Source organism: Diaporthe amygdali (assembly GCF_026229845.1).
Source record: "Diaporthe amygdali strain CAA958 chromosome Unknown NODE_6_length_1560011_cov_65_102424, whole genome shotgun sequence".
Classification (NCBI taxonomy): domain Eukaryota; kingdom Fungi; phylum Ascomycota; class Sordariomycetes; order Diaporthales; family Diaporthaceae; genus Diaporthe; species Diaporthe amygdali.
This window is the reverse complement of record NW_026517026.1, coordinates 269,911-295,953: the sequence shown is the minus strand read 5'-3', so window position 1 is coordinate 295,953 and position 26,043 is coordinate 269,911. Positions and strand designations below refer to the sequence as shown.

At 55.1% G+C, this 26,043-nt stretch overlaps 6 protein-coding genes across 6 annotated transcripts; 2 read left to right on the top strand and 4 right to left on the bottom strand.

The window, feature by feature from the left end:
* Window positions 1-2,155: 2,155 nt before the first annotated feature.
* J7T55_000840 (f-box domain containing protein) lies at window positions 2,156-4,842 on the bottom strand (the record flags this gene model as incomplete). The annotated part of the gene is made up of 2 exons (XM_053140099.1): window positions 2,156-4,516; window positions 4,831-4,842. The coding sequence occupies 2 exons, from the start codon at window positions 4,840-4,842 to the stop codon at window positions 2,156-2,158; spliced, it is 2,373 nt and encodes a 790-aa protein (XP_052996492.1).
* A 2,941-nt stretch (window positions 4,843-7,783) lies between these two features.
* J7T55_000839 (riboflavin aldehyde-forming enzyme) lies at window positions 7,784-8,173 on the bottom strand (the record flags this gene model as incomplete). The annotated part of the gene is made up of 1 exon (XM_053140098.1): window positions 7,784-8,173. One exon carries the CDS (start codon window positions 8,171-8,173, stop codon window positions 7,784-7,786), a length of 390 nt encoding a protein of 129 aa, XP_052996491.1.
* Window positions 8,174-12,024: 3,851 nt separating this feature from the next.
* On the bottom strand, window positions 12,025-13,731 carry J7T55_000837 (mfs transporter; the record flags this gene model as incomplete). The annotated part of the gene is made up of 2 exons (XM_053140096.1): window positions 12,025-12,640; window positions 12,740-13,731. 2 exons carry the CDS (start codon window positions 13,729-13,731, stop codon window positions 12,025-12,027), a joined length of 1,608 nt encoding a protein of 535 aa, XP_052996490.1.
* Window positions 13,732-14,350: 619 nt separating this feature from the next.
* On the top strand, window positions 14,351-15,292 carry J7T55_000836 (uncharacterized protein; the record flags this gene model as incomplete). The annotated part of the gene is made up of 1 exon (XM_053140095.1): window positions 14,351-15,292. The coding sequence occupies one exon, from the start codon at window positions 14,351-14,353 to the stop codon at window positions 15,290-15,292; it is 942 nt and encodes a 313-aa protein (XP_052996489.1).
* Window positions 15,293-16,511: 1,219 nt separating this feature from the next.
* Window positions 16,512-20,670, top strand: J7T55_000835 (uncharacterized protein; the record flags this gene model as incomplete). Its single annotated transcript, XM_053140094.1, has 2 exons — window positions 16,512-19,729; window positions 19,788-20,670. The coding sequence occupies 2 exons, from the start codon at window positions 16,512-16,514 to the stop codon at window positions 20,668-20,670; spliced, it is 4,101 nt and encodes a 1,366-aa protein (XP_052996488.1).
* Window positions 20,671-20,780: 110 nt separating this feature from the next.
* J7T55_000834 (uncharacterized protein) lies at window positions 20,781-21,404 on the bottom strand (the record flags this gene model as incomplete). The annotated part of the gene is made up of 2 exons (XM_053140093.1): window positions 20,781-21,113; window positions 21,189-21,404. 2 exons carry the CDS (start codon window positions 21,402-21,404, stop codon window positions 20,781-20,783), a joined length of 549 nt encoding a protein of 182 aa, XP_052996487.1.
* Between the last annotated feature and the right edge of the window lie 4,639 nt (window positions 21,405-26,043).

Here is a 26,043-nt window from a genome sequence, read left to right as displayed (position 1 = left end):
TGGGCAAAGAGGGAGGGGAAGAGAGCATTTTCATGGGGTGTCTGCTTTACCTGCCTACCTACCTCAACTCCCATTTCTTTTACCTTCCTACCTTTCCACACATCTATAGGCACCGGCCTGTTAAGTGCGGGGAAGGTGGTTTTGTACAATCTGGACAGAGGGAACGATTGGGATTTCAGGCTCTTTGTTTTGGTGCGTTGTCTACCTTTAGACCGGGGGGAAGGGGCGGGGAGACTTCCTGCGCTGGGTTCACTTGGGGACATACCTAGGTAGGACAATTCATCTACGGTGAGCTGTTGCCGCAACTTTGACTGCCATATTCTCGGTTGTCTGCAACTCCTCATGATTACATCCTTGTCAATTGGTAGAGAGCTCGGTGCATCTTTCCGTCCTGGGCCTTTGCGGGGATGTAGGTCAAACGATGGTTCTGTGACGGGCCGAGCACTCGCACGCGGTAGTGCAGGCTCGAGAACCAATTTCGATTGTGTGCTCCCGCCTCATCTCACCGGATGGCTAGGCTCAGCTCTTGGGGTACATGAGTCCGGCTTCACTGCCCGTGGGAAGGGCGAGATATGCACCAGAGAATCGATATTGTCCATGCGTGCGGAGCTCCGGGCCTGCATATGTAGGAGACAGAGTGGGGGCAGATATGATATGTTGTGATAGCAATGTCCGGCAGGGTGCTTCCCGTGGTGTTTGTTGTAGAGCACAGCCTCGCCGAGGGGCCCGGGGTGTGTGGCCGTCCCTTGGTGTTGCGCAAGAAGGGCGGAGAGAAGGGCGGAGGTGATGTTTGGGAATGGGGGCAGGTCTGCCGGAGATGGTCAGAACTCTGTTTATCTATGGTAGCAGTAATAAAAAAAAGGGCAGCAGCTACCGGACGAAATAAGCGTACAAAATTACAGGATATACACATATGCCGACGTTGCCGCGCTGGCATCGGGAGCCTCACCGGTGGAGAGCTTCAGACCTTGCAACACACGATCAGATGACACTCCTCGCAGGAATCACCACAGATAGAGCCTCAAATTGTCGACCTCGGCGTTTAATTTCCCCCGCATTGTCTCCATCTTACTGCGTCAAGGAGGGTGCCCTAGACCTCTCCCCCATCGCGAGGTAGGTTTTCTGTCAGATTTCCATGCAGGGCAAGCTCTAGACCGCCATAGCTTAGAAGCCCTCTTGCTTAGCGCAGCAGAAACAAAAATGGCTCCCTTCTTGGTCAGCAGGGGATATTTAATCTTTTGGCCCCCATTATCTCTTTTGAGCAAAGGGCCCCAAACCGGCTACAATAATTAAGAAAAACAAAGTAAGGCCTGCCGGGAGCCAAGTCGTCGATGCCCGAGGGTGTGTGAGTGGTTGTTGCGCGAGGCGAACCAAGCCCTGGGCCACGGGCGCGACCCACCTCACCCTCCTACTCGACTTTCCCCCTGGCGTGAGGCTGCCTAGGCAGCGAACGGGCAGGGCCTTCGAATTGAAGCTGCCCCATTCTAACCCCTCGAAAGTCAACCTTGCGACCCATTCCCCCGCAGAAATACGCCTCGTCGTCCCGGGATTCAAAGCCTAGTGCGCGCTGTCTTACACGAGATCCAGACAGGTCTGGTGTTTCCCCCGCGTGCCGTTTGTCTCTGCGCATATGTAGGCTGGCCTGGGCTCTGTTTGGAGCGGGAGAAGTCGTGAAGATCGATCTGTGGGATCGGGTGGGTTGTAAAATGAGGTGCTGCTGTCCCCGGAGCTTGTCATCCTGTTGAGGCGTCGCTGGCTGCATGTTGGCTTCCCACATGTTGAGGGACGTATGGTTGGGATTCTCCGCGTGCGGCGCCAGGTGGCCCTAGCTCTGTTGTCCGCGAGGCTCGAACGAAGGGTGGGTTCGGGAGAAGACCATGGTGTGTTCTTATTAACTCAGCTGTATGTAGGTGTACGAAATATAATGTTGCCACGATGGCTGATCTACATTATTCTCCTTCTCGATGGGGGCCAGAGCCGAAGTGTGACCCTTTCCCAACCGAAAGTGCTGCTTTCCCGTTCCTCCTACTGCGCCCTCGATTATTAGCCTGCATTGATATGTTCCACGGCAGGATATGTCTACTGCATATGTCCATCCATTACTCCCCGGAGTAGAGCGTCAGAGGATGGGTGGGTGTATGCCACTGTTCCATTGCTAGACTGCACTTCTATCTCCTCCCGCTCGCCTGTTCGGGCTCGTGAAATCCGGCAAGCCATTGAAACCAAGAGCGATCTCCCGCCACATAGCCGTTTCCGTGCGTGCCCATTTGCAGCCGGACAGCGCAGGGCTTGTTGTTGTTGGTGGTGCTGCTGCTGCTGCAGGTTCGTGAGGCTGTGGATGCTGCGAAGAAGAAGCACCAGACGCCCCTTCATCCGCGGTGGAGTAGAACGAGGAAAAGGAAGAATAGGCCTGGCCAGCCGAACTGAACGAGTCCCCGGCACCAACATCCAGTAGCGGCGCTGCAGCATCCCGCTCTGTCCCGTTGCCGTCATTACCGCCACCATCATCACCATTATCAGACGAGGCTGCAGCGTCCCTAGCCGGTCCTGCCACCTTCCCCTTCCCCTTGCACCGATCACCTGCACCGGTGACCTCGACGGGCCAGTCAAACGACGCCTCGGGGGTCCAGCCAGGACAATACCCGACCGACTGAGGAGGCGACGATGACACCGCATCGTCCACGTCGTCCAGCACTGGTGACACGGGAACCTGCTTCCCCTTTCCCTTGCCTGCCTCCTCGCCCGCAGGCTCAGCCGGCCAATGGAGGGTGGCCCCGTCCCCCTCTGCCTCACTCCCACCCTCCTCTCCGAGCCCAGTGCCGTAGCCACTATCCCGCCGCGCACACTCGTCCCCCCACTCCTTCAGCCCCTGCAGGTGGACACCAGGGTCGAAGCTCACAAACACGAGCGCCTGCATGCCGCCGCCCGTGCCGGTCGAGTAGACCAGCGACCGCTCGTCCCACGCGCCCCGGACGGCCCCGGCGTGCGCCGGCGGGTTGACGACGCGGTGCAGCTCGGCCAGCACGGCCGGGTCGGTGCGCGCGTCGGGCGGGCTCTCCGGCGGCCAGAAGGTGATGGTGTTGCGCGCCCCGCCCTCGTACAGCCGCGCAGCGCGCCGCCCGTGCGGCTGCGCCGGGTCCCGCGCAATTGGGTCCGCCAGGATATCCATGGCGGGGCGGAGCTTGCGTGATCCGGCGCGGAGGCGCAGCCGCGGTGCCGCGGGCCCGCTGTCGTGTTCCGTGGCGGTTGTGCTGGTCAGGGGATCGTCGACGAGGTCCAGGAAGGTCTGGCTTGCTGGGTGGTATGAACGTATGAAGCACTTGCTTAGCGTGAACATGAGAGCTGTTGAGGCGTCATCGCCTGCGTGCGTGGTGAATGGGCAGCGTGGGCGGGCCGGCGGGATGCTGTGTGGTAGGTCGTAGCTTGTGTGTGGCCTCACTTCCGGAATGGTCTCAGTGGCTGGGTTGATGATGATGCCACCTCCGACGTTGTTGGCGTCTGGGTCCGGATCTGGGTCGGTACCGCTGGTGCTACTGCTGCTGCTGTTGCTGCCTTCTCTTTCGTCTGAGTCGGCCGCCTTGTCCGGGAAGACCAGCTTGGTTGTGTAGTAGTTCCGCCGTCCAGAACTCCCGGCCAGCCACTCCTTCCGAGATTCCAGAACCTGTAGCTGCTTTGGGTCTCGCTCATCCCGGATGAGGCGGATGAATGACCACCGGTCATCGATTGGCCCCTCTGCGTGCTGTCTTCGCCACATCTTGTCCTTGACAGACCTCTCGGTTGTCTTAGGCTTTGGCGCTGCGACAGGAAACCTGAAGCAGTGGTAGTGTGAAGTCCAGTCAACTTCGTCGACCTCGAAGCTTGTCTGGTTGGAGAGGCCGTAGAACTTGCCATCTATGATCTCGAAGGCGATGGACTGTCCAATGTCAGAGCCGACCATGTCCAGGAGATGGACCTTCTGCTCAAACCACCGATCGCCCTCGATGTCATAGCCCATGAGAACCCATCGCCGGAACCCATCATTGCCGAACTCCGAGTGAGTTCCGAAGTAGAGGTAATCACAATCATTACGGACAAATATCTTGTACGTGGTGTCCAGACCGAGGGTGGTCAACAGCCTCTGCTCTCGAACATTGAAGACGACTAACCAGCTCTCCACGACCGGCCTGCAGTGGGTGTAGAGGCAGGACACAATGCCCTCAGCGTAGTGCAGAATCTGGAACTTGTACTTCCGGGCACCCCGGGATGCTGCCACTGCTTCGTCCAATAGGGCTCGCACATCGATGATAACTTCCTGACCGCTAGACTTGTGCAAGTCGAGTACGCGCAGGGTCCTCTCCGACATGTGACACAGTGTGCCATTCACGTATATCCAGGATTCCGCCACCGCGACGACGGCGGCTGTGAAGGGGGCGGCGGTTCGTATGGCCTGACGACGTTTGTACAGCCTACGTAGTGCCGAGGCATAGTTTTGAGTCGATCTTGCTTCTTCGGCCTCCGGGGTTCCGCGTGCCCTTGACTGCGCCACAATTCGTCAGCTAAGATTGATTCCAACCATGTCATGCTTTGTCTTTCCTGGGTGGCAAGCCCAAGCCCAGAGCCTCGTATCCATCAGTAAGACTTGGAATTGGAGGGTATGGGTTCGTTGGGCGGATAGTACCTCTAGAATTGCTTTGCACACTCTGTCCTCCTGGATGAGGTAGGAGAAGCGTGGTGAGAGACTCAGGTGGAAGACGTCGTCGAGATCCAACTCCTGTACGATGAGGCTTATAATCTCATACGGGAGTTTACTTAGAGACATGGCCCCGCTCTCAGTACCTAGGCAATCTGGACCATCTTTGCCATTGTATCCAAGTTGTCTATGAACAGGTGCCAGGGTCCGCCGTAAGTCCCACGTGTATCTCGGGGGCTTGAAGGGGATTCGAAGAGCCAAAGGTGAAGCTTTTAGAGCAAAAGGTTGGCTTTGGCCTTCGATGTGGATGCATTGGAAGTATCAGGCTCTCAAAGTTGAGGGGGAGGAGATGTCATATATGCTTGAGGGGGTCCCAGAGCCTTGTGGATGACCCCCTCCTTTCGGCCCCCTACATACGTACGAGAGTGCATTGGATCTTAGAAACAGATAAAAAGAAACCCATACCTACAGTGAAGTTTACCGTGGCGAGAAATTCTGCGTCTGTGCAATGTTTGTGAAATGAAATGTGTTCAGAAAGTGGTTTTGGTGAGAGATGACCGACGCCAAGCGAGGATGAACAGTGCGCAGACGTAGCAGAATAAGACAGAGAGACACACGCTCAGACCAGCTACTTGCTGTTGTCTGTGTTCTGCTGGTGAGTATCAAGTATTTTGAGCCGCATCGCAACAAGGAATGGGTGGATGCGCGAATCCTACAACCGGGGGGAATGTCGGTACGAAGGATGACATGGAGGTGAAAGCCGACGATGAGGCTCTGCTGAAGGGTTGGAGTGTGGTTAAGCCAGGATACCCCTGAACAAGTAGTGCCAAGAATCAAGCTTGTGGTATGGTGGAAAGGAGGCTACCAAACAACAAGGTCGTAAAGCTGATAGGATGCCCTACCATCGTAGCTGATGATAAGATGGATACCGCGGTTGTGAGGATTAGTGTTGGGAAGAAGGGAAAGACTGGGTGCGGAAATATGGGACTCCATTGGCATTAGCGAGGCGTGCGATTGTGTGACCAATCATGGGGCAAGCACAGAGCTGATTAAACCCTGCATCGATGCGGCTCTTCAGCAGGCAGCGCCTGATCCGGAGGTCAGCTTCCTTAGTCTCTGCACCTTAACCCACCAACATCCATCTTGCCGGTTCCCTCTCGACCAACAGTCGAAGCGTCCAGAAATAGGAAATTGTCAGCGTGACAATGTTCCTGCGACCCTGTTTTCTCTCTGTTGTTGAGGCTCAAAATCGCCCCTTCCCCCGTCACTCTTCCTCGTCAACAGGCTACCTACCTACCGGCCACGCACTCCGTTACCACCCCCCCTCTACGACACCCTGGGAGATGGCCTACCGATCAGTGAAATGAAAGTCATTTCCCTTTTGCGTGAGCAGAGCCTCAAGTGGATACAGCTCTCGTCCCCTGATCCTTGCCTAGCTGGGGATTTGACGAGAATCATGGCGCTCCCATGGAATGGTGATCCGTGCCAGAGCCACAGCCTCAACGTCCCAGCTGGCCGTTCACCTTGGTCCATTGGCTGCCTTCTCACGCGTCTCCGTCCTGGGTGTCATCACATATCTACCGAAGCGGCGTACACGACTAGTTGCAACGACGGATGCATCAACTTGCTCGCAGTACCCCCAAGAAGACCAGTGCATCCCCGCTTCTATCGGGACCCGATCCCCAGGCGAGGCTGGTAGAGCCGCAATCTGTCGACGCTAATATACAAGATATGGGACTTGACATCACGTGGCACCGTGCCATGAGTAGCACAGACGCCGGGATTGGTCAGGAGGAGACGATCATGTGCCCTGTTGGGTGGGCAACATCCGCTGTGCCACGGAGGGCCGAAAGATGGAACCATTTTCGAGTCCTGTGGCCGGGAAATGGGGGTGAGAGATGGGCTACAAGCTGATCAGCAGCCGGACATCGTCAACTGTCGAGATCTGTTGCTGCTCTGCGGGGGTTCTGTCCGCTGCAAGGATTGGTTAGGACTTGTGGCTCCACTTCGAGGCTCACAGCGTTGGGCGCAAGCGCAGAGCCTAGGCAGCAGCAGATTGCATGAAGGCCGCTCTTACCGCAATTATCGTCACAACCTCTCGGCTCGACGCCAAAATATTGGGGTTAGATTCAGCGTCCTGCGGAGAAGGTCCGCCTGGAAGGGTTTAGTGCTCATTCACGACGAGCCTCCTGCGGTCCCTCGCGTACGCACATGGGCGGAATATGCCTAGCGGGGGAGATGGAGGACCGACCCAATTCACCCGAGGGGGCGTGTGGGACCTCAGGACGTTGGACGAACACCGTTCATGGTGTTGCGGTTGGTGCACAGCCTGCATGCGTGTGGCGTGTACGCACCTCGCTGAAAGCTGGCTGTTGTTCGTCAGATCTCACTTATCCGACACCTGCTTCGGCCCCCGTTCCTTGTCGGTGCTTGCAAGTGCATTGCAAGTGCAGTTTTCATCCGGGAGGGGGCCGCTGAAAATGGAAGGCTGGCTGAACACGAAGTCGTGTGTCCAGTCGTATCAGTTACGGCACTATTACGAGGACTTCCTGAAAGCCTCGTCATATGTTCTGACTTGTGTTGAACGGCTTGTAGTGCAGGCGTCGACACAGTACGGGCGTCTCTTGTCTGCTGCATAGCACAAGCAGTCTGTAAGGCTTCGAGTGTAGTACACGAAAGACAGCAGACTCACGTGGCACGCAGGCTTGCGCAGTGGAACACAAGAGGTCAGATTCGGTAATTTTGTTGGTCTCTATTCTTAGGTCATCAATCGTTGATATCTATCAATTCCCTTCTGGCGTCCCGCCTTGTTAAAGAATGATAAGGCGCGACGTACTCCAGCCGTGCAAGCCAGCATGCCCGAACGAGTGTGATTTCACCACAGAAGCTTACTGTGACTCCCAGCATGTCGTTGATCCAGCATCAACCTGCTGAACTGGACGACAGTCCCAACCCTTGAAGCTGAGGAGTCCTCTTAAAAACTCTGGAAAAAAAAGATAAAGACCTGCTAATCATTCCCAGAACTGCATAGCCGTACTTTCAGAGCCCAGCGTGTGACTCTGATCAGGAGCGCATGAACCCCACCATGCCCTTGGGACTTAACACACACACCACTTAGAAGATCCAGGTCAGGTCCGGGATGGGGTCGACGCCCCCCTTCGCACCACCACAGGCCTCATACACGGCAGCGGAGACGTCTATATGGTCGGAACCGCAACCCATACACTTGTCGACGACCTGGGCGGTGACATCGCCGCCCTTGCACTTGATGGTGATGGGCGTCGGCGAGCAGTCGGCCGGCAGCAGCGACGGTTGGACGGCGACGAACATGCTTCCCGTCACGTACTCCTGGCCGCAGGCGCTCAGGGCGCCCGCGTCGCTGATCTCGCCGATCGGCGTCATCCTTCCGGTGTAGGTGGTGGCGCGCTTGCTGAAGGGCGTCGCTGTTGCCGTGGTGGCCAGGGCGGCAAGGTAGGTGAGTGCGGTTGTGGCTGTGAACTTCATTTTAATTTTCTTTTTCTGTGGGGAACGACTTGCACCTGGCTGTCGTTATTTTGTTCAAATGAATGAATGGAAATGAATGGATTGGTATTGCTGGAGTTGCTTGCTGATGAATCTACATGATGCGTTGGAGATGAGCGGCGAAGGCCATGGTTATATACCAGAGACGCCAGCCAGTATAACTTGTCTTGTCTGGCGTTGAAGACTGTCATCGTGGCCTCATAACATCTTCACATCTTCATCACTCATACGATGCTGTTTCGACCACATCTTTGTTCGTGGTTACGTGGCCATTACGCCCATGTCTTGCTCTGCGACAGCTTCGGGCCCCGATGGACTTGGGCTTGTGTCCCGGCCAGAAGGGTCGGCTATGAACGCCTCCTCAAGCCAGTCAATTAACTCCAGACGTGGCTTTCTCCCACTAAGCAACCTGCATCGAAACATCTCGGTTGCCATTGGAGGCAGTTTCAGTAGTCAGGAGTGGACGATATCAAACGAAATTCCCCCGGGTGCGATCAATTGGGTCTGCAGGCCAGGAGTCTCTTGGTCGCCCGCCCACGATGCAGTCACTGAGGTGGTTCTGGCCATGAAACAAACAATCTTCCCATGGGCACGGTAGAACATCTGATTCCGGGTCACCGGCTCCCCTAAAAGCCCAGAAGAGGCAAGACGGGGCTTAATTATCGGGCCTTGGCCCTCTCTCTTTGGCCTCGGGAGCAGACCCGATCCTGAGCTCGGCAAAGCTTGGGTACAGCGGCTCAAACGTGGCCGGCCAGCCACTCAGGGCAGGCGAGTTGGGGGTTACAAAGCACTCGGTGTGAGATGATTACTTAATGTACATCAGCACAGAGTCCGATCCATCCCATACCGCCGTATTGCTCAAGCCATGTCAAGGCTGCCTGGTAGTCCGTTATCCCCGGGCCCTGCATTTCCCCTCGCTCCTACAATGGTCTAAGCTTAGTCATCTCATCCCAATCAGGCGAATGGGGGCCCTGCGCTTCAATCTCACGCCTTTTGCCCCCATCTCGAACAGTCCCGCTTGTCCGCGGAATGCATCTCTATTGCAACCAATGTCCGTGCTAAGCTGTCAATTGAGACTTTATCCTTTAATTTCCTTCTCTTGTTGTCAGGATAGACTTGAATGTTAGACTGATCCCTGGAAACTATCGCCATGACTCCAAAGGAAGAGGTCGACCTGTACGCGCCCTTTACGAGCGACACCATACTTGAGGTCCGCTCTGGGAAGATGAAAAAGTACAAGGGACTAAACATAGAATCTGGAATCGACAAGTCACTTCTCAACGGGCCGATACACGTCGGAAAACTCGGCATAGATGGAGACGAGCACGACTACACGTTTCACGGCGGGCCAGACAAGGCTGTTCACGGATGTAAGTCGGGCAGCCAAAAGTGCTACTTGTTTCACGTCTTCCTTTTTACTCGTTCCATGGATTTGGGCACATCAATCCAGGCCCCAATTACTCAGGCACACATACACACATAAGCATATACGCATACGCCTACACACGGCACAAGTAGCGCACAGTGACATCGCACGAGGCCCTGCTGACTCTGTCCCACGCCGCTAGATTGCTGCAGCCACTACCCAACATGGCAATCAGAGCACCCCTCGGCAGCCACTCGATTCGTGCCAGGCGGCTTCGGCGAGAACTTCGTCACGCGGCACATGAACGAGCGCAATGTCTGCATTGGTGATATCATGGCCGTAGGCAAGGGCAACGGGGACGACGAGGGGCTGCTGCTACAGGTCAGCCTGCCCCGGCAGCCCTGCTTCAAGCTCAACCACCGATTCGAGCTCAAGAACTTCGCGCCTAACACTTGGCGCTTGAGCCGTACGGGCTGGTACTACCGCGTGCTGCGCGAAGGGCCCGTCGCTGCCGGCGACGAGATCCGGCTGGTCGAGCGCCGCCACCCCAGCTGGACCATCGAGCGCGTCCAGGAGTACCTGCACCGCAACACGGGCGACCTGGCCGCCAACGAGGAGCTGGCCGCCATCCCTGAGTTCGGCAAGGAGAGCCACGACGCGTTCGCCAGCCGCGCCGCAAAGCTCAAGGCCAAGGCCAGGCGGGAGCAGGGCGCGGCGGCCGGTGAGGGCGAGGATGAGGACGAGGACCCCACCCAGTGGAGGGACTTCAAGATCGTCGAGAAACACCGGCAGACGGAGCGGATCACGTCCTTCGTCCTCGAGGCCGTCGACCCCGTCCCGGAGCCAGGCAGCCTGGACCAGGGCTCCCACGCAAAGGTGCGGATCCCCGTGCCCGGGCGGGCCGAGCCCCTCGTGCGCGCGTACTCGGTCGTCTGTGACGCCGACAGGAACCAGCTCGAGTTCGGCATCGCGCTCGAGCCGCAGTCGCGCGGCGCATCGCGTCACCTGCACGAGACCGCCGCCGTCGGCGACGTCCTGCAGGTCGGCCGCGCGACGGCCATGAAGATTGTCACGTCGTGCAGCAGCCACGTGTTCGTTGCGGCCGGCGTGGGCATCACGGCGTTCCTCGTGCTGCTGGAGGCGCTTCGTCAGTTCAATTTCGACGCCAGCCTGCACTACGCCGTGCGCAGCGAGGCCGATATCCCTTTTGCGCAGCGGATACGGGATCTAGGCGGGGACGTGGTGACCATCTACGACGGGGCCAAGGGCGAGCGCCTCAGCATCCCGCACATCATCAAGACGATGCCGTGGAACTCGCGGCTGTACTTCTGTGGCCCCCCGCGCATGATGGATGAGGCGCTGCGGGAGACGCGCGCTGCGGGTATCCCGCCCGAGGAGGTGCACTTCGAGGCGTTCCAGGCCGACGCGGGCGGGGACCCGTTCGAGGCTGTCGTGGTCAACAGAGACGGTGCCGAGGTCCAGGTGGGGGCCGAGGAGTCGCTGCTCGAGGCGCTGCAGAGGAGATTCGGCGCCGACCAGGTGCCGTCCTCGTGCGAGGTGGGGAACTGCGGCACGTGTGTCGTCAAGCTGCGGGCGGGGAGGGCGCTTCACCGCGGTTCTGCGCTGGGGGATGAGGATAAGGCTGGGGGCTCGATGCTGAGCTGTGTTAGCCGGGGGATTGGTCGAATCACCATTGAGATATGACCTGTGGCTTCGCGGGGTTTACCCTCGCCCAGGCGACTTGTGGTGTCGATCGTCATCTGGGAGCCTTGTTGCAATCAGGGCTGTCGAAAATCTACGAGCAGATATTGCTTCTCATAGGAACGATGCAGATCATCGTCATCAACCTGAGGCGAGTGACGGAGGATGCCGTGTTCCGGATGTGATCGTCTATGTGCTGTAGAGTAACCATTGGTGACGAAGGGATGTACATAGATAGACCTCAATATACGCAAATTATAGGTCAATTATTGTATGCACGACCATTATTCAGGAAACATGTTTCAGTCCGATATATGCCGGACGGGGAACTGCGGCTAGAGAAGTGTTCTTATTGGGGGTTCTAGATTTTGCTGGAATGATTCGGCGTGCACATCAACCGATGCGGAATTCATTGATCCAATCAAAAATTGGTCAGGCTGCACGATGTCGATAGAGTACAGGCGCGGAATTCGTTGGAAAATGCGGCTCCGTGGCCCATGTTTCGATCAGATGGGGGATCTGTGGCACGTTCCCGCGTGAGAGAACGCCACGTGAACGCCGAGAGCCTTGTCTGAAACGGCCACGGAGGACATACATGTCCCGCGGTGTGACGTCCATTCGGACCGTACATGATGTCGAGGCTGTGGAGGCCTGGCAACGTCTCTGTGTTGGACGTAGCTTGTGGTAACACAGCAGGACCTAGCCAGCCACACGCCAGGCCAGCGTCGGCCTTATCCCACCCGATCCGGCTCCAGCGGCAAAGTCATCATGGGTCTCGTGATCCCGCTGAGCTTTCAATGTCAGCACCAGCAGCCTCGGGACTCCCCTTGGTGGCCGCTGTTTTGCCTCCTCCCACGCCTAAGGCAACGACGACCGCCCCGCTGGCCATCCATACGCCGAGGACCCAGGTCAACGTGCCCCAGCCGGAATCATCCATCACGTATCCAGACATCAAGCTGCCTACGGAGCCTCCGAGCGCGAACGATGTGCAGAACAGCCCGTAGCCGAGCCCATACACGCCATTCTTGCCAAATATTCCAGGGCTGGCGGCCTCCTCTGCGTCGATCGCGTACGTGATCTCGGCCATAAGTGGCGTATTGGCGAACGTCAGTGTGACTCCAATGAGCGCAAGCAGGGCGCCCAGGAGGACCTTGTGGCCGATGGTGTTGTCTGTGACAAAGCGCAGGCAGACCAGGAAAGGGATGGAGACGGCGAAGCCGGCGGTCGAGGGCCACTTGGCACCATAGCGGTCGCACACCCAGCCTACGACCGGGGAGATGAAGCCCGGGATGAAGATGCAGAAGAAGATCAGGCCTGCTGCTGTCGATGACCAGCCGAAGGTGTTCTTCACGAAGAGCGGGAGGACGGTGTCCCATGAGATCCTGGTAGTGGTGGTGTGATCGTCAGCAGAGTTTTCTTTCAGCTGCTCGATGGAGCGGTGAGGAACAGAGAGCGCGAGTGGCGAGATCTAGATGACTCACATCGCACCGGCCTGGATGATGATTCCAAAGTTGGCAGCTAGAAGACGTCGCGACTTCAGAAGGCGCAATTTGGGATGCTTTGCCGTCCTTCCACTTGCGACGATGGACGGTGCTGTTGGTGGCACAGCAGTAGCTTCACTGTCAATGACCCCATCGCTGCTATCGTGGCATGTATTTGTCCCATCCACTGCCTTCTCATCGTGTGCCATGCTAATTCCTGATGCTTCGGGTATTTCGGTTGTTTCGGCAGCAGTTCGGCCAGCAGCCAATGGACCAGCCGCTTCTTGCTCAGGATCTGGTGACCCGCCTTCATCGCTCACCCACTGGCTAGCTATTTTCTTCTCGATAAGAACCAAGCGGAGAATAATGTCCAGAAAAATGCATCCAAAGGCAATATAGTACACAGCGTAGTATCCCGCGGCAGCAAAGACGGCCCCTCCAATGGCAGGCGAGACGAGGAGGCCCAAGGACATAGCGATTGCCGAGTATCCCATTGCCTCACCAATCTTGTCCGGCACGGTATCAACCATCAAGGCCAATCCCACAGTCCACACGATAGCTGCGCTCAAGCCTTGCAGTATCCTGCCAATAACAAGGAGGGCGATGGTCCTTCCCAGGCACAGGATGATGGTCGAGCCCGCCAGAGAAACCAAGCCAATGAGTAGAGGCCATCTCCTCGACGACGTGTGGTCAGCGTAGAGCCCGACCAGGGGGCTGCCGATGAAAAGAGCGATGGTATATGTTGCCAAGAGGATCGCATTCCATCTTTGGACGGAGTCCTCAGCGACGCCAACACGACTGGTTAAGGCGAATGGAATAACTGGGACAATGATGCCGTAGAGCAGGATGTCGGTGAAGATGGCGATGCAAACAGCGGCGAGGATAAATGTGCTCGAGGAGCGAAAAGCCAGAAAGCGAGGTGGTCTGGAGTTTGAAGCCCTCTTCTTGCCCGAGAAGAAATGCTCGACGTATCGGGCAGTTTTCAGAGTCATGTTGTGAAGGCGGCGCAAAGGCCTGAGGGGATTGATTTCTCAGCGCTCGACAGCCGTGTAAGATGCGTGTTGAGACCGTCTGAATCCCTTCATGCCGGCAGTGTGAGCGAGCCTAACGCTTCATGATGATAGCATGGGTAACAGGCCGTAAAGACTGCCTTTGGAAAAGTGAAGCTCAAACGATAAGACGGGGCAATCATTGCCCTTTGACGACATCGACTCGACTTGAATGTGACGGCTGGCGGGGCCCGAGGGTACCGCGGTGCGAAATCTTGGCGGCCCCGAGGTCAATTGACCCTAGCAACCAACAGCTGCAAAGCGAAGCCGGTTTATACGAAGTCATGGCTAAAAAAGTGATGATATGGATGTTGACCATGAAATTGATGGAGAGAACTAAGACGAGTGGTGTTTTCAAGCAGAACTTGGTGAGACGTTGCGACATGTCTCACTCGTATTTGCTTGTTTCTCAGGTACCATTTCATGCTCGGAGCCGAAGCGGCATGGAAGGCTGACTGATAAGATAAGGCAGCGAAGCTGTAAATTTCTTGACGGGAATTGAGCAGCAGATCGTTTTTAAATTTCACCCAAGCGACCACCTGCACTCGCCGCAACAGCAACTATGTCTTCAATACCAAAGACAATAGGCGAGTTCTCAGTGTTGCCACTGAGCATACCGCCATTACCGTCATATCCTCGCACCACCACTCACTATGCCTACGTGCGACGACATGCGCCCAACCATCCCACACCCGACGACGATCGCAGTCTCTTCGTGACAAATGTCCCCGTGGACAGCACAGAACCTCATTTCCGCGCGATTATCTCCACCCTTGCCGGCAATGGCAGATTCGAGTCCATATCATTCGAGGCAGACAGGAGGGAAAAGCCAGTCTCCCTAGAGCCTGCCCAGGCCGCACGACTAGCCGCGATCGCATCACGGAAACGCAAGCGCGACGAGTCCGACTCCGAAGACGAGGAAGAGCAAGTCGCGCGGCTGCCCCCGACATGGACACGCCAGCTGCACCGGAGTGGCAGCACGGCTGTCATTGTCCTCGCCGACGAGAAGAGCGTAGACCTCGTCCTGAAGGCCATCGCGAAAGTCCACAAAACCAAGAAATATCCTGTCTGGGGTGAGGGTGTTCAAGAGAAGGTCCCCCAACTGGGAGTCACATGGATCCAGGCGCACAACAAGCTGTCGTTCCCACCCACCGAAATCCTCCAGCAGTCCGTGGACGCCTTCTTCGCCGTGTTCAACCGCAAGGAGAAGGAGGCCGCGGAGCTGGCTAAGAGGCTTCGCAACGAGCCCGACGAGGACGGCTTCGTCACGGTCACGAGGGGCGGCCGCTCGGCACCCGCGAGGAGGGACGAGGCCGAGGAGGCGCGCAAGAAGATGCTGGAGCGCGAGCAGAAGAAGAAGGAGGAGCTGACCAATTTCTACCGCTTCCAGCTGCGTGAGAAGAAGAAGGCAGAGCAGGCAGAGCTGATCAAGAAGTTTGACGAGGACAGGAAGAAGGTCCAGGCCATGAAGCAGAAGCGCGGGAAGTTCAGGCCGGAGTCTTGAGCTCGGCTACGATTCGGACGACTACTTCTACGGACATGATGTTGGAATGCTGGGCTGGAGCGCCTCGATCTCGCTGCTTAAAACGGTAGACCTATCCTGCAAGAAAGGCGGCAGTGGGATGAGCACGCTGTGTAAGCACTTCCTTTCCCTCACCACCATTCTGTTTTCGACCAGGATGATCGCCGCGGGGCCAGCAAAGTATCGCGCCTCCTTGGGATCCAATACCACGCAGGCAGCGGTACCGTGACGACAAAAACCGCGTTTCAACAATCTTCTCAACATGTCTGAAGTCGCTCTTCATGAACTACGCATCTTCGATCCAGCATCCAGATCCGCTGCTAACTTTGCGCCAATGATGCAGGGACTACGGTTATCATCGTCCTGGGTCTTGTTCAAGGCTGCTGACGGAGAGAGGCACACAAGAGAGATGAAAACGGGAGACACGCGGAAGGACGCCGCTGCCCCCTACTACACTTGGGTTATGATGCCATTCTGCACTGCTGGAAGAATGAAATTGGTTAGTCCACAACCACATCTTCTCCAGCGAAAATCAGTCAAAAAGGGAGACGGCCATATCATTGTGATTTTGGAGTGGAAGATATACCCTAAATCGTGGCAATACTAGACGTGTTGTTGTCAGGCAATTCACCTTCAGACTCTGTCTCCGTCAGAGACATCGTGCTTTGCCAACACTGAAATGACAAATACAATCCATTCAATCATTAATAATTCTCCTCGCTCTCTCGTCGTGGCATTCCTTGTGATGCAGCCAAGAAGGTGACCCAGCAGTGGTTCGGCCGCAAGTGCAGGTTGAACCCGGGCGCAGATCGGGGGGCCACTCCGATCAGCCTCTAGCTGCAATGGCGATCATTGTGGGGAGCTCCTCTCATGGGCCGAAGTCAAGCTGTCAAGGGACAAGCTCTCGGGCGTCTATCCCGAGCACTGTGGGGTGCAACGGTCCCGGCAGCGAGCAACCCCCGATTCCTTAGTCTTATCGCCCGGGATCGGAGCATAATAATGACGAATAAATACTGAATAATACCATCCATGGAGGGGTCGCGAGACCATTGATGAATTTCTGTGGCCGAAGCGTTAACTTTGCCATTATCCCACGTTTTCTTTCCTCTCTTACCCCTCAATTGCCTTTTCCATGATCCCTCTCACATCCTAAAATTCTTGGACAACTGGCTTATCCAGCAGTCAGGTCAGACTCGCAAAGATGGGTTCCAACCAGGACGAGCGGGGCATCCGCATCGCCATAGATCGCGGCGGCACGTTCACAGACTGCGTGGGCAACCTGGCGGGGGAGGACATCGTGATCAAGCTGCTGTCCGAGGACCCGGCCAACTACCAGGACGCGCCGCTCGAGGGCATTCGGCGCATCATGTCGCACTTCCTCGGCCGCGACATCCCCCGCGGCGAGCCCCTCGACACCTCAAAGATCGACTCGATCCGCATGGGCACCACCGTCGCTACCAACGCCCTGCTCGAGAGGAAGGGCGAGACTATCGCCATGGTCGTCACAAAGGGCTTCAAGGACTGCCTTGTCATCGGAAACCAGTCGCGCCCTAAGATCTTTGACCTCGCCATCCGCAAGCCCGACGTCTTGTACTCCGAAGTGGTGGAGATCGACGAGAGGGTCACACTCGAGGACTACGCCGAGGACCCAAATCGACATGCGACCAAGTCGGAGGTCAAAGCTGGCACTGCGGAGGCGAAGAAGGCCGATCTGGTCATGGGCCTTTCGGGCGAGGCAGTTCGCATACTACAACGGCCAGAGGAGGAGACAATACGGAAACAGCTGAAGCAGATATACGACAAGGGTATCAAGAGTATAGCGGTTTGTCTAATGCACGCATACACGTTCCCAGACCACGAGGCGGCGGTTGGGAAGATCGCCAGGGAGATCGGGTTCCAGCATGTATCGCTGAGCTCCGAGCTCATGCCCATGATCAAGCTGGTCTCGCGTGCAACGTCGGTCTGTGCCGATGCTTACCTGACGCCGGCCATCCGCAAATACATCGATGGCTTCCAGAAGGGCTTCGAGGGCGGCCTCGGCACACAGAGCGTCAAGAACGAATCTGGGAGCCGCGGTGCCCGCTGCGAGTTTATGCAGAGCGACGGCGGGCTGGTCGATGTCGAGAAGTTCACGGGCCTGAAGGCCATATTGTCTGGCCCTGCAGGTGGTGTGGTCGGCTATGCGATCACATCCTACGACCCGGAGACCCGGATCCCGGTCATTGGATTCGACATGGGTGGTACGAGCACCGACGTCTCTAGGTACGGCGAGGGCCGATACGACCACACATTCGAGACGACAACGGCAGGGGTCACGATCCAGTCCCCACAGTTGGACATCAACACCGTGGCAGCTGGTGGTGGCTCAAGACTATTCTTCAGGAACGGCCTGTTTGTGGTTGGCCCCGAATCTGCCGGCGCGCATCCTGGGCCAGCGTGCTACCGAAAGGGAGGTCCAGCTACAGTGACTGACGCCAACTTGTACCTTGGCAGGCTGTTGCCCGAATTCTTCCCCAAGATATTCGGCAAGAATGAGGATGAGGGTCTGGACGTGGAGGCCAGCAAAAAGGTGCTCCAAGAGCTCGCAGATCAGGTCAACAACGAGACAGGGAAGAAGATGACTGTTGATGAAGTCGCGTACGGTTTCTTGACCGTCGCCAACGAGAGCATGACCCGTCCTATCCGGTCAATAACGGAAGCGAAGGGCCACGATTCTTCAAAACACAGGCTGGCTACATTCGGTGGAGCTGGTGGCCAACACGCTGTCGCCATTGCAGATGCTCTCGGCATCAAACAAATACTCATACACAGATATTCTTCCGTGCTGTCAGCGTACGGCATGGCATTGGCGGACGTTGTTGATGAACGACAAGAGCCGGACTCCGCGGTGTGGTCCGACGATGGCAAGACAGTTGACGAACTCAAGGAAAAGATGGAGAAGCTCAAAGAAAAGTCTCGTAAGGCACTTCAGGACCAGGGGTTCAGCGACAAAGATATTGTCTTCGAAGAGTACTTGAACATGCGATATCGCGGCACAGAATCGGCATTGATGATCGTCAAGCCGAGCGAAGAGGACGCGAAAGAGCATTTCGACGGCAAAGAATGGGCATTTGGCAAGGCGTTTGTGAAGCATCATCGATACGAATTTGGGTTCACTCTAGACGATCGGGATATTATTATCGACGATGTGCGAGTAAGAGGCATCGGCAAGAGCTTTAGATACGCTGAGGAGACAGTGGATCAGCAACTCAAGAACCTGAAGAGACAAGAGGTCTCTGGGAAGAACAAGCACTCCAGCGCTCAAGTCTATTTTGAAGAAGGGAGATTAGAAACACCGATTTACAAGCTTGGCGACATCCAGGTCGGAGATGTCGTTAAGGGTCCAGCCATGCTGGCCGACGGAACTCAGACCATTGTTGTGACGCCCAAGGCCGAGGCGGTGATACTCCAGACGCACGTCATCGTCAACATCGACGCTGACACTGGCAAAGACGAGTCTCAAGAAAAGGACCAATCAAAACGAGAAGTTGACCCCATCGTGCTCAGCATCTTCGGCCACAGGTTCATGGCGATTGCGGAGCAGATGGGAAGGGCACTACAGAAGACAAGTGTCAGCACAAACGTGAAGGAGCGTCTCGACTTTTCATGCGCTATCTTCGACGCAACCGGAGGACTGGTCGCTAATGCTCCTCACCTTCCAGTACATTTGGGATCCATGGGGACATGTGTGAAGCGGCAAGCCGAGATATGGAAGGGCGAGTTGAAGAAGGGCGATGTGATCATTTCCAACCACCCTTCTTATGGCGGGACGCATCTACCGGACGTAACGCTTACCATGCCAGCCTTCGACGAGAAGGGGGAGAATATTCTTTTCTACGCAGCATCGAGAGCCCATCATGCTGACATCGGCGGCATCACCGCCGGCAGTATGCCACCGCATTCACGCGAGTTGTTTCAAGAGGGAGCGGCCATCAAGAGCGAGAAGCTCGTCAGCGAGGGCAAGTTTAACGAGGAGAGGGTCGTGGAGCTGTTCTACAATGAGCCCGCCAAGTATCCTGGATGCAGCGGCACTCGTTGCCTGGCTGACAACATCAATGACCTGCGAGCGCAGGTATCTGCCAATCAGAAAGGAATCTCGCTGATCGAGAACTTGATTCAAGAGTATGGCGAGGATACAGTGATGTTCTACATGAAGAACATCCAGGATAATGCCGAGTCGTGCGTGCGAAGGCTACTCAAGGATGTTAGCAAGAAGTTTGAGGGCAAGGACCTGTCCGCTGTGGACTTTATGGATGACGGTAGCCCGATCAAGTTGAAAGTTACTATTGATCCCGACAAAGGCGAAGCAGTGTTTGACTTCGAGGGCACCGGGCCAGAGGTTTACGGCAATGTCAACGCCCCGGAGGCCGTGAGCTACAGGTATGAACATACTAAATTACTCGAAGTCCTAATTACACCAAGCTAACATCTGAACCAGTGCCATCATCTACTGCCTACGCTGCCTCATCTCCGAAGACATCCCCCTCAATCAAGGCTGCCTCAAGCCAATCCACGTCAAGATCCCACCCAAGTCCCTCCTCTCACCCTCAGACCACGCCGCCGTAGTAGGTGGCAACGTCCTAACCAGCCAGCGCGTGACAGACGTCATCTTCAAGGCCTTCCAGGCCTGCGCTGCCTCGCAGGGCGACTGCAACAATTTGACGTTCGGCTTCGGCGGCAACGCGGCGGGCCAGGACGCGGTCAAGGGCTTCGGCTACTACGAGACCATCGCGGGCGGGTCCGGCGCCGGCCCTAACTGGGACGGCACCAGCGGCGTGCACACCCACATGACCAACACGCGCATCACCGACAGCGAGGTCTTTGAGCGCCGCTACCCCGTCCTGCTGCGCGAGTTCAGCATCCGGCACGGGTCCGGCGGCGAGGGCCAGCATCGCGGGGGTGATGGTGTGGTCCGGGATATTGAGTTCCGCATCCCTGTGCAGGTGTCTATCCTCTCTGAGAGGAGGGTGTATCATCCATATGGCCTTGCTGGCGGTGGGGATGCTGCTTGCGGGCTGAATGTCTGGGTGCGCAAGGTCGAGAAGGCTAGCTGGGAGAAGCAGTTACGGCGGCTCAAGTCTGGCGGCGACGGCAATGATGTGAAAGAGGATGACATTGAGTATGAGGAGAGGCATATCAACCTCGGGGCTAAGAACAGTGCGCCTATGAAGGCTGGGGATAGGATCATCATCAACACTCCTGGCGGTGGTGGATGGGGCAAGGTTGGAGAGGCGAAGAAGCACAGGGCGGTCGAGGATCACACGCAGTCATGGCGGAAGGGAAGCCATGCTGCGAGGGAGGATGCTGCGTTGCAGGTCTGAGACAGAAGAAGAAATGGACTGGTATGTAAAGCCTGAGATTCTAATATACCACACCCATACCTGTGCCCCCGGGTATACAACTGTCACCCTCTGGCCTGAAGCTATCGATCTCACCGTGCATGACCACCGTGAAGCTTTCCCGCCAGAGCGAACGTCCCAGCAATTGTGGCCGACAGCGTGATCCCCAGCTCCGCATCCCCAGCCATCATCCCGAGGAGCACCCCCGGCGCCACGATGGCCAGTATGATTGCCATGGCGACGAGGCCTAGGCCGGTGTGAGTGAGCTTGGGTCGGAGAAGGATCGCCTTGGGAGAGTCACTTGCTCCGAGTGGAGACCCCAAGCCAGCAGACATCTGATGGATGGCTAAATTCAAGTTTGAAGGACTGCGCCTTGTGACAAAGACTTCCTGCCCGTTGCTGGACTGGGTCTCGCTGTCAACGGACTATGCCCTTGTCAGTCATGCCTGGGTATACCAAGGGTATTTCCGTCCCAGGGGCTTGTTACCGTGTTGACATACGCGCAGGATAGTAGCTATCTCCACAACGGGCTTGCAGAGCCAACGTGACCACCATGGCTGTTCTCGCTGGTACATGGCTATGGTTCTTCCCATCATGACAGAGGTGGGTAAGTGGGCGTACGTGCGCATTAGGTACAGGTGGTGTGTACCGCTGCGCTCGATGACGATGCGCAAGGTGGTGGTATCTGTGGACGGCGGCTGGGCAAGGGCAGTCATCCTGATTGCCGTAGAAGTAATTGTCACAAAAATAAAGAAGAATTGGGATTCTTACGCAAAAGCGACTACTTCTTGCCCGGGGGAGGGGCACAACTTTATACCGTGCGACTTGCTCCATGGGTGTTCTTCGAGTCGTGGCAATAGAGAAAGAGTATGTGACGGTGAATTTCGTGAAAGCAAAACCAATGGATAGTGGTGACAGACGGGATAAAATGCAATGAACGTCGCTAGTGGTGGACTGGGATGCAGCAGCATTGGTCACTCTGGTTGGGTGGGTACGGATACTGGTACTTGGGGATTGACTTTTGCTGTGGTGCCAACGCAGCCAGGGGCGGAATGGCGCAGTACAGCTACTTCTTCTCTCAGGTCGGGCAAATGTTTGTCTTCACCACCAGATCTACATGGAAGATGGTGAGCTGCGAATATGGCAGGCCAAGAGCCTGGTTTCTCTCGGGTCCCGCATTCTGCCGCATGCCATCGACTTTGTGGAGTGATCTAACAGACCAACCATCGCGCTGACCTGCCAGCAGCACCTACGCTAAGATTAGATACTTGTTATTATTTAGATTTTACTAGTAAATATTAAGTATTTTAAGCCGTATCGCAAGAAGGAATGGGCGGATGCGCGAATCCTACAACCGGGGGGGAATGTCGATGCGAAGGATTACAGGGAGGTGAAAAACGACGATGAGGCTCTGCTGAAGGAGTTGGAGTGTGATTAAGCCAGGGTATCCCTGAATAAGTAATGCCAAGAGATGGGCTGTCAATCTCAGCGTTAACATTGGCCCCGCATTGTCTCCATCTTACTGCGTCAAGGAGGGTGTCTTGGTCGCTTCCGGGCCCGAAGGCCCTGGCAGAACGGAAAGGCGTCATCGCTTTGCTTTGAACTGTGCGTGCACCTCCTCTCCGTCGAATCGGTACGTACTGACGCCACCATACTCACCAGTTAACGAGGATGCCTCGCAGTTTGGTGTTTCAAGTCTGGCTGCACCTCAACCTTCGTATTGTACCCATCCCAAGCGCATTTGTTGCGATTTGATGGCGAAACTCGCATCAGACGTGCTCACTATGAATCCCTGAGCTCAGATCTATGTTATTGACACCCCAGCATACCCGGATGTGCAATCCACTGCCGTCAACCAGCATATTCTTGAGATCGCGGGCCACACTCAGAAGCTGAGCGGGGATACACTACAGCAGTTACCCTCGCATATTAGGCTAGACTGCCCAATCTTTGACACCCTCTGCTTTCGCGCAACAGAAACAAAAGCGGCCCCTTCTTAGTAAGCAAGGAGTTTGATTTTTGGCCCCATCATCTCCTCTGAACAAGCCAATCGGCTGCAATAAGAAAAGCAAAGACAGGCCACCGGAATGCAAGTCATTGACGTCCAAAGGGGTGAGCGGTGCGCGAGGCGAATCAAGCCCTAGCACGGTCGCGACCCACCTCACCCTCCTACTCGACTTCCCCTACTACAAGGCGAACCAACCCCCAGAGTAGACGACCAACTCACTTTAGCCGTCTTGCTGTGAATGGGGTACAATTGTTCGCTTCATTTCTATTCATCACCTCTATTACAAAGCTCCGTTTGTGGTGCAAGCGAGTGCTTTACGTCAGCAAGCCAGCCGGTGGATGACAACACAGACTTTTGATCACTCTGAGCTTCATATTTCCCCATCTCGCTTGAAGATTGTGCATGTACGATCGCATAACCGAACTCTTAGAAAATTAGACCTCGTCAGTGAAGAAATAACATGCATCAGTATATCTTCCACAAATTCACAGGCCAACCCCACTTGAAGTACCTACATAGGTAGGTCTATGATCGCAGCTAGATAGGGACTTAGCTACTTTCTATGAACCAGACTGGCAACAGAATCATAATGCAGCCTGGAATCAATGTCTGTGTCCCGTAAACATCATCCAAAAACAAAGCTGACCCCGCTAGGGTGCTCTACCATCTCGATAGCGAGATAGGACTCATAGCTTTGGCCTCATCTCGGCTCAACGCAAGTGCAAGAAGAAATAGTGCTACTAAAAATCAAACTTGACTTTTAGAATTATGTTAGTCTTGGTTGACCCAGGTTTACTAAGATAAAGAATCTTGCACTCCCCTGGAAAATAAGCAGGCACTTTCTGAAAGAACCTTTTCAAACCTTTGGGAGAGGCTCCAAAGTAAAAGTTACGCTAGATTCAAAAAAAAAAAGATTAGACCCCGGGATATGCGCTTGAGTCCTAAACAAGGGACCGAGATGTTCAAGGCGAGTCTGTTTGAATGGAGCAAATATTTGAAATCTTAGACAATAGGTGAATAGGTAAAATTCGAGCAAAGTAATTTCCGAACTAGCTATTGGTAGCAATTACTTTTACAGATGAAGAACAGATCCCTGGTGAAGCTATTATGATAGATATGGCAAATGCTAGTGTCACAGGCAAGCTACCTAATGGTCTAGATGGAGGTGCAAAGGAGGATTATGAGCTGCACGGCCATGGATGCTGGCTCCTGCGAGGATGTTAGCACAGTCTCTGGGTCCGCTGCGGGTGTGAGCCCGGAATAATACCCGTGGTGTGATCACGCCAAGATCCAGCCGTACGGAATGGGGAAAAAAGCTACCAAACCACAAGCCTGCAAAGCTGATAGGATGCCCGTCGGAACTGACGGTGAGATGGATACGGTTGTGTGCGAGCATGCTACTACTGCAAACGCTGCTTCTGGGTAGGGTACCACGAACTGTGCATACAGTATGGAGAAAGTTTGGCAGGACAGGACAGGGAACGTTGTGCTCGTTTATGTGCCGCATGACAAAGTTCTTGCCGAAGCCGCCTCGCACAAAGCGAGTGGCTGCCGAGGGAATCTCGAATTGCCATGTTGGATCAGGTTTCGTACGGCCGCGGCCGAGGAGGAGGCATCAGGGGCTTAGATCTTGGCACAGCTCCATGCTACTCAGAACAGCATGCGTTAAACCACCGCCCAAACAAGCAGGCGACCAGGGCCATTTGGAGAGCCTATATATCATTATGCATGTCTGGATGGATGTAACTCTGCATGTGATAGGCTTCCCAATCTTCTTCTGCACGAACAGAGATCTCCGAAGTGGCATGCCAATTACCATCGCCTGGATATCCCAGGTCATCCCGCAGACCCCGGGCTGCACATCACACATCCATCCACCGTGTCCCGCCACCCCTCTCCTGGTCGGCTTATTTCTTCTACCACGAACCCGTCCCGTCAACGGTACCTCGGGCACCACAGCTAGCAAGCCTATGTCAAAGTCTCTAGAACCAACGTCCTTGGACAAAATGGCCCTCATTGAGAATTACTGGGAGTAAATGGCGCTCCACGCCATCTCTGCTGCTGTCCACACTAGCGCCTTGGCTAGCACGCAGCCGGGCTAAGTGCACCAGACAAGGATAAGGAGATAAGCGAGTTTCTCACTCGAGCCTCTGTTTACACAATGGACAGTACTTCTAAGATCTCTTTGCACACTCTGTCCTATTGAATAAGGTAGAAGAAATACGATGAGAGGTTTAGATGGAAAACATCGTTGAGATCCAACTCTCGTACAATAAGATGTATACCCTCATTTGGGAATTTGTTCAAAGACGTAATATCGTTTTTAATAATCTATTTAGCTAGTATAGATTATTTTTCTGATGGTATTCAAGCTGTTTATGGATGAATGCTAGAGTCTGTTTATGACAAGGGAGTCTGTGCTGGTACTATGCTCAACGAGGGACAGTGTTGCGGGAAGTCATTCCGTTCTTCAGATTGGTGAAGAGACTTTTTTTTCGAGGCCAATCTGGGATTTGAAAGCTGCAGAAGACGCTTACGATGATAAGATTTCCAGTGGGAAGACGGCAGCGCGTCCCTAATCGTCTTGTCAAGTCGCGACGTCTTCTAGCTGCCAACTCTGGAATCATCATCCAGGCCGGTACGAAATGGACCATTTGAATCTCGTTTTTCGTCTTCTATGTTTTCCATCGCTCTGTGAAACAGTTCAGAAAATTTCATTATCGGTGGTATTATTAATACCAGAATCGAATAGCCTTAAGGTCGACCTGAATTGTCAATCGCGCCGTGCTAAACGATGATTATGTTTCAGCATCTCCGCTCAACTTTCAGAGATATCCTCAAACTCATTAAGATAACCACTCCTGACCATGGCAGTGCTATTTCATTCATGAACAATCGCATCTTAATTGCACTGAAGCTGCCGGAGATTCCTCGTCATTTCCAGGCTCACAACGAGCAGGGGCATTGCGGTCAAACTCGCCCAAGGAAGTGAAGGAAACAATGACATCTTTTCGGTGATTTTTATGACACGAGCCGATGTTAGAGGCTCGTTAAAGCCATTTTGTTGAAGACGGCAGCTTCGGAGAGAGTGTTAAGATATTTCATAGCCAACGTGCCTTCGGTTCCAAGCGGTAGGGTACCCAAAGTTCCATGTGCCCTCAGATTGTGCTTGCCTTTAGGGAACTCATCATAGGGACCTCTGCGAATTTCTTGCGCAAGTAAGTGGGCAAGGACACGCTGGAGACTGCGGAAAAAGTCTCGACTGAGTAAATCACATACTTTACACACAATGCACGTTCTTCATTCTGATTCATTGCTGATTTTGAGTAAATGAACGGAAGTTGTGT